A 6648-nucleotide genomic window follows, 5' to 3' on the forward strand; every position below is an offset into this window, starting at 1 on the left:
CAACGCCCTCTTGACCCGTCCATCACTCCCTCTCTGACCTATCACCTTCTCCCTCACCTTCAGCCACCGATCGCTTTCTCAGCTACCTCTTCCCTCCACCCCCCTCCCATTTACCTCTCAGCCCCCCCGGCCCACAAGCCTCATTCCTGACGAAGGCCTGATGCCCGAAAGGTGGATTCTCCTGCCCCTCGGATGTTGCCTGACCTGCTGTACTCTCGGCTCTGATAGTCCAGCATCTGCAGTCCTCGCTTTTTCCTTTGGTCAGTCGACCTCGACACCTTGTCAAAGACCAACTGAAGTCCACAAGGACCACGTCAAGAAACCTCATCGACTCAGTTACTCAAAGTCCAATCCAATTTATTCAGCAAGAGATGAAGGAAACACTTTTTACAAAACTGTACTGACAATCCTTCACACATCTTTGCCTCTCCAAGTGGATGTAGATTCTGTCTGGCAGACTTGTCCCCAATCATTTCCTGACCACAGATGTTGGTCTCACTGGTCGGTACACTTCCTGCTTTACCCCAACTGCCCTTCTTTCTGAAATAGACGCCACTCGAGAAGAGAGGGTTATTTGTCGTGACTCAGCGTGTAACGTGATTTGGGGGACAGAGCAAAGTTGGGAGCCACACCAGATGAGAACCTTGCTTGGGACTAATGCTGACCCTCTGTGTGTTTTAATAGGTTGGCCAGATTCATGGAGGGCTGATGGGAGTCATTCAGAGAGCCATGGTCAAAGCTTGTCCTCATATCTGGTTCGAAAGGTCAGAGGTCCGAGATCGCAACCTCGTCGCACGAAGGTGAGAACCAAGGAAGAATGATTCCAGAGGTTTGATTACTGTCTCATCCTTCCGGCTCCTTGTTGGGATAGCATTATCCATGGAGTGCAGAGTAAAATCTTGACGAAGCTCTCCCATTGGGATCTGGGAGATGGGGACTGACTAAAAAAAAATTCACTTCCTTTTGAATGTGTCTGAGATCTGACTGGCCCACACCATGGTCATCAGCTGGATGGAAATGCTTGAGAAACTCGACACTGTCCAGGGACAAAATAGCTCCCATTTGATTGTCCCTACATCCACTCCCTCCACCCCCCCCGATGCTCAGTAGCAGCAGTGTGTAGTGTCTACAAGATGCACTGCGGCAACTCACCAAGGCTCCTCAGACAGCACCTTCCAAACCCCACGGCCGTTTCCGTCTGGAAGGGCAAGGGGCAGCAGAGACATGGGAACACCACCCCCTGCAAGTTCCCCTCTGGGGCCCTCACCGTCCGCGAGTCAGAAATATATCGGTCGTCCCTTCAGGGTCAGAATCCTGGGACTCCCTCCCTCAGGGCGCAGTGTGTGGGGGGTCCCTCCACCACACGGCACTGCAGCGGTTCAAGATGGCAGCTCACCCCCCCCACCTTCACAACGGGGGCGGTTGGGGGTTTGGGGAATAAATGCTGACCGAGCCAGCAGTCATGACATTGCAAGAGCCAAAACAGCGAGGAGAATGCGCATGGTTATCTCTCACCCGAAGGCCAACCCTGCTTGTTTTGTATTTATAGGCTGAGCGAACATGTGAGAGACCAGGCCAAGCTCCCAATCCTGATTTTCCCAGAAGGTACGTGCTGGTGCTCTGACCGGTTTGGTACCACGGGCTGTCTCCTGTTGGCAGCAGCCGGTAATGGGACGTGACGATAAACGACACTGTGAACTGATAGACTGCTTTGAAGCCTGCGTGGGGAAGGAGAGGCAGTTGCAAAGCTGTGCAGACCAGAATTTCCCCAATTGGATTCCTGTCCAGTGCTCAGTGTCGTGCTGCATGCCTGAGCTGCCTTGGGTCCGAATGACCCTGGCAGGGTGGTCTCTGAACCTTGGGTGTGTTGTGAGGGGGTCAGTGCAGTGGGCACACAGGTGTCAGATGCAGTTTAATGCTGTGAGAGAGAGAGAGAGAGAGAGATGGGTGAAAGCGAGGGAGGGAGAATGAGGAGAGGCAGTACGAAACCCAGGGCACAACTTTCCAAGGGGGAGTGGAAAGATGTCCAAGAATATTTCTGAAAGCAGACGGCATGATGCACAGGGACATGGGATAGCGCGAGGAAGGAGGTGATGTTCAATTCCTGGCAGACACGAGTTCAGCCACAACTGGAAGACTGCGCCCAGTTGCAAGCAGCGCACATGAGGAAAGCATGTCCACAGAGGTGACTGACGAGGATGGTGCCAGAGATGAGCGACTGCAGTTGGTTGGAGAGGTTGGCACCACTGGGGACCACATTACTCGGAAGAAGTTGAGTGCAGAGTCGATCGGGGCCTTCAGTATCTGGAAGGGGTCAGGACAGAGTCGATCGGGGCCTTCGGTATCTGGAAGGGGTCAGGACAGAGTCGATTGAGGGGTGGTGTTGGAATCATGAAAAGGTGCACTCGCGAGAGGATTTTAGCACTGGGGACGGGAGGGAGAAATACCTTCAGACAATTCCCCACCTGGGAGTGCACGGGGGCGGGGGGGGAAACGCAGGTTCAACCAAGGCTTTCGGGGAGGGAGTCCAATAATGCCCTGAGTCGGCAGAATGTATGGCAGAAGAGTAGGGAGAAGGTGGGGTAGGGGAGGGGGTGGGGTGACGTTGGGTCAAGCGCTGATTCCAAGTGCCAGCACGCAGTCACAATGACTGAATGGCCACCCTTGTGTGCTGTACCCATGTAGCGATGCATATGCAGTGAGCCAGCCCTGCTGGAGAGACCAGCTCTCGCTGGCGTTTATCTGTCCTGATTCAGCCTTTTATGAATTGTTTGTTTGAGTGTCTGAGACTGATGAAGCAGGGCTCCCCTGTACACGTGGTCAGAGCTGAGTACGGATGGCAATAGCTGGCTTCGTTACGACGCCATCTCTGATGGGAGCCATTCCCTGCACAGTCTGGGCTCTGTAGCGAGGGTTGTTATTGAACTCACACCCAAGGCCAGCGACACGAGGAAACCAGGCTGTTAGGAAATGCAAGGTTACAGCTGCCCTCCCAGCCTGATGGGAGGGTGCTGCTGCTGCTGCTGGTGCTGAGCTGGCTGCTTTTGGGGTGTGATTCCCACATGGACAGCGGAGGGTGTTTGTGTGTCACTCCTGGTGTCAGGCTGGTGATGGACCTGCCCAGGTGGTGCAGTGCTGCCTGAGCTGTCCAACTGCAGCCTGCTAAAATCCACTGCTAATACAGCTCTCTGTCGGTGCGCACAAACCATCTGGAGAGAGACTCTCTGAGATTGCCCGATGGTGGAGCTGTGAAAATCTCTGTGAAAGGACTAGCCTTTGTACAGACTCTCTGCTGAGTGATTGACGGCTGCGGCTGGAGAGCGTTTTTCAATGGGAAATTGGTGACCTCCCCATCCCGCGATTTCCTATTCTCCCTCCTTCCCTCAAATGGCTGCCTGGCACTGAGGTCCAGCTCCTCCCAGTGAAAGCAGACTCCCCCAGCACTGATGGAGGCTTTCAGCTGAGGATGGCAGAGGGTCTCGCATAGGCAGACACAGCCTCCCAGTGCCTGACTCCAAGAGCAGGGACTCTCCCCTCCAGGACTCTGGCCCCTGCCTGGACTCAACACACACTGTTGGCAGAGCGAGGGCCGTGATCTCAGCTGGGACTGGGGTGACAGTACACACGGGGCTGTTTCACCACCGGTCTCACCTCGGTCCCACATTTACCAGCATCCAGAATCAGAGCAGATGCCGTCCATTCGGCTCCTCCGAAAGGTCACTGCCCAGCTGTTCCTTTATCGATTCCACATTTCCGTCTCCTCAATAGCCCCAATGCTGGACCTGCCACTTGCCCCCACCTGCACTGCCTTCTGTTCCAGAGTCTCTCAACCCTCCGAGCGAGGGGGAGGGGGGTGTGTGTGTGTGTGTGTGTCTGTCCTGAAAGGTCAGGCCCCAGTACTGCACTCCAGTACAAAAGGAAACCTCTTCCCACCTTTCAGCACCCTTCATTTCTTGTTTCACAATGAACATTGGCACTCTCTCTGGGCTAACTGCTGCCTGCAGAAGTGAATTCAACAGCCTGTTCATGCGGACACGTTTCTTGCCGTCTGACATTTGATATGTTCCCTCAGCTCAGTAACTGCTGCTGCCAGCCGGCCTGCACCATCAGGGAGTTCAGCACTGAGGCAGCTCAATCTCACCCCATGTCTCCCTGAATCCGTGCATCACTTAGAGTCATAGAAGTGTACAGCATGGAAACAGACCCTTCGGTCCAACCCGTCCATGTTGTCCCAGATATCCCAACCCAATCTAGTCCCACCTGCCAGCACCCGGCCCATATCCCTCCAAACCCTTCCTATTCATATACCCATCCAGATGCCTCTTAAATGCTGTAATTGTACCAGCCTCCACCACATCCTCTGGCAGCTCATTCCATACACGTACCACCCTCTGGGTGAAAACGTTGCCCCTTGGGTCCCTTTTATATCTTTCCCCTCTCACCCTAAACCTATGCCCTCTAGGTCTGAACTCCCCGATCCCAGGCAAAAGACTTTGTCTATTTACCCAATCCATGCCCCTCATAATTTTGTAAACCTCTATAAGGTCACCTCCTGTACATCCGCAACATGACCTCCCAACTCCTATACTCAATACTCTGACCAATAAAGGAAAGCATACCAAACGCCTTCTTCACTATCCTATCTACCTGCGACTCCACTTTCAAGGAGCTAAGAACCTCCACTCCAAGGTCTCTTTGTTCAGCAACACTCCCTCGTGTACAAGTCCTGCTAAGATTTGTTTTCCCAAAATGCAGCCCCTCGCATTTATCTGAATTAAACTCCATCTGCCACTTCTCAGCCCATTGGCCTATCTGGTCTTGCAGTCTTCCTCCTGATATTCTTTGAACGTTTCAGTCTGTGAATTCCCCGGACTTGTCCAGAGTCAGTCTCTGTCTGCTGTGGGTCACTTCATGTTTTGCAAGAAGCCAGTCCCTGTCCTGGGTTAGCACCTTGCAGTCATGCCTGGACTGGACTGGACTTGAACCTGGCCAGGCGATAGTGAGGACTGCGGATGCCGGAGGGTCAGAGCAGCGAGAGTGCGGCGCTGGAAAAGCACAGCAGGTCAGGTAGCATCCGAGGAGCAGGGGAGTCGACATTTCGGGCAGGACACAGCTGACAGCACAGAAGGGGGGGTCTTGCGCGAGTCAGAAATATTTTGAGGGTAAAGGTCAGAGTGCAGAAAGCGCTGAGAGTGACAAGGAATGAGGGAACTCTGTTTCAGGGGGAGCTGGGTACAGAAGGACTGTTCTCCTTGCTTCGAGGGTGAGGTTTCAATACAGTGAGGGGTCAAGAACGAGAAGTCACTGTCAACACAGTAAACACCAAACAACATGAGTGCAGAAAGAAACACAGTTAACGTTTTGGAGTCTGGTATGACTCCTGGGTTGGTGTCATACTGGATTTGAACTGTTAACTCTGTTTTTCCCCCAGATACAGCCAGACCTGCCGAGTGCCTCCAACACTTGGCACCTTTGTTTCAGATTTCCAGCGTCCTGGGGATTTTGCTTTAGCTGAAGGTCAGGGATTGGAGATAACTTACAAAGGAACCAAGGCGGGAGATCAGATCTATTTGTGGCTCAGTCAGCCTGTGCTGATGATCTGGCATTCACTGTGGAAAGGCTGACTGGTCAGTGTTGAACATGAGCTTCCCTCAGCAACGGAGTATTTACAGTGTTCCTGGCAGGGAGCAGAAATGGCATTGGGTGGTTCCTTCACAGGGCTAGCATGGGCAGAATGGCTATGACTGTATGGGTCCGTGTTTGTGGTAAGAGACTGTTGCGAGAGTACGTACAGAGCCTCAGTAAGTACTGATGCAGTATTATGGATTCTGTATTATGGGTGGTCCAGCTTGGTTTATTTTCCCACCTCCTCTCCAGGGTTCACTGGCCGGTAATCCCTCCCTGGCTTAAACTGGAACGTCTCTGTTCAGGTGTAGCCTCCCTGGGAGAATGTCATTTCACAGGACGATACTCCCTTCAGAAGCTGTGTGATGGGGAAGGAGTGATTTAGCCGAGGGCAGCACAGATTCAGTTGGGACACACGTAATCTCCACAACGGTGTCTGATCGTAATGAAGACAGTTTGACACCCGAGATCTCGGGCGTAAGTGAATTCAGGTTGCCGCACGATTCCTTGTTTGAAAAGGAGCCACAAGGAAACGAAAGACAATATGGATTTTGATGAGCTGAAACAGAGACCGTGCACCCAGATGATCGTGCCTCAGGCAGTGTTTGCTCACGAGCTGTATGTACAGAGAGAGAGAGAGAGAATGAAAAGCAACAGAACGCCAAGCCTCCTGCGCACTGGGTAGATGGGGTCATGGAAAATGTAATCAGTGTGTTAGTTGGGATGGGAGGTCTTTGCTGACTTGTGTGTTGTGCTGCCTGACTGGGTGTCTGTCTCTGCAGGAACATGTATCAATAACACCTCGGTGATGATGTTTAAGAAGGGAAGCTTTGAGATTGGAGCCACAGTTTACCCTGTCGCCATTAAGGTAAGAGCATGACTGGGCCCATCACAGCTCTCGTCCTTCAACTCGGCCTTTGTGGAGTCTCTGGGCCAATACTCCTGGGTTTTCTCATCAGTCCCTGTGCAGGAGGATGAGCACTATTCTTCTTCCTGCTCCCCACTCCCCCTCGCCCCTGCCCC

The 6648-nt window shown here is 52.9% G+C and overlaps 1 protein-coding gene across 1 annotated transcript in view; it reads left to right on the forward strand.

Annotated features, from left to right (window-relative positions):
• Window positions 1–6648, forward strand: part of gpat4 (glycerol-3-phosphate acyltransferase 4) — a 44087-nt gene that overhangs the window by 29723 nt on the left and 7716 nt on the right. Inside the window, exons 7-9 of the mRNA XM_043681566.1 lie at window positions 685–800; window positions 1550–1605; window positions 6408–6493. Coding sequence (XP_043537501.1) covers window positions 685–800; window positions 1550–1605; window positions 6408–6493 — 258 coding nt within the window. The remainder of the gene's footprint in view (window positions 1–684; window positions 801–1549; window positions 1606–6407; window positions 6494–6648) is intronic.

This window comes from Chiloscyllium plagiosum, chromosome 42 (genome assembly GCF_004010195.1).
Source record: "Chiloscyllium plagiosum isolate BGI_BamShark_2017 chromosome 42, ASM401019v2, whole genome shotgun sequence".
Classification (NCBI taxonomy): Eukaryota; Metazoa; Chordata; class Chondrichthyes; order Orectolobiformes; family Hemiscylliidae; genus Chiloscyllium; species Chiloscyllium plagiosum.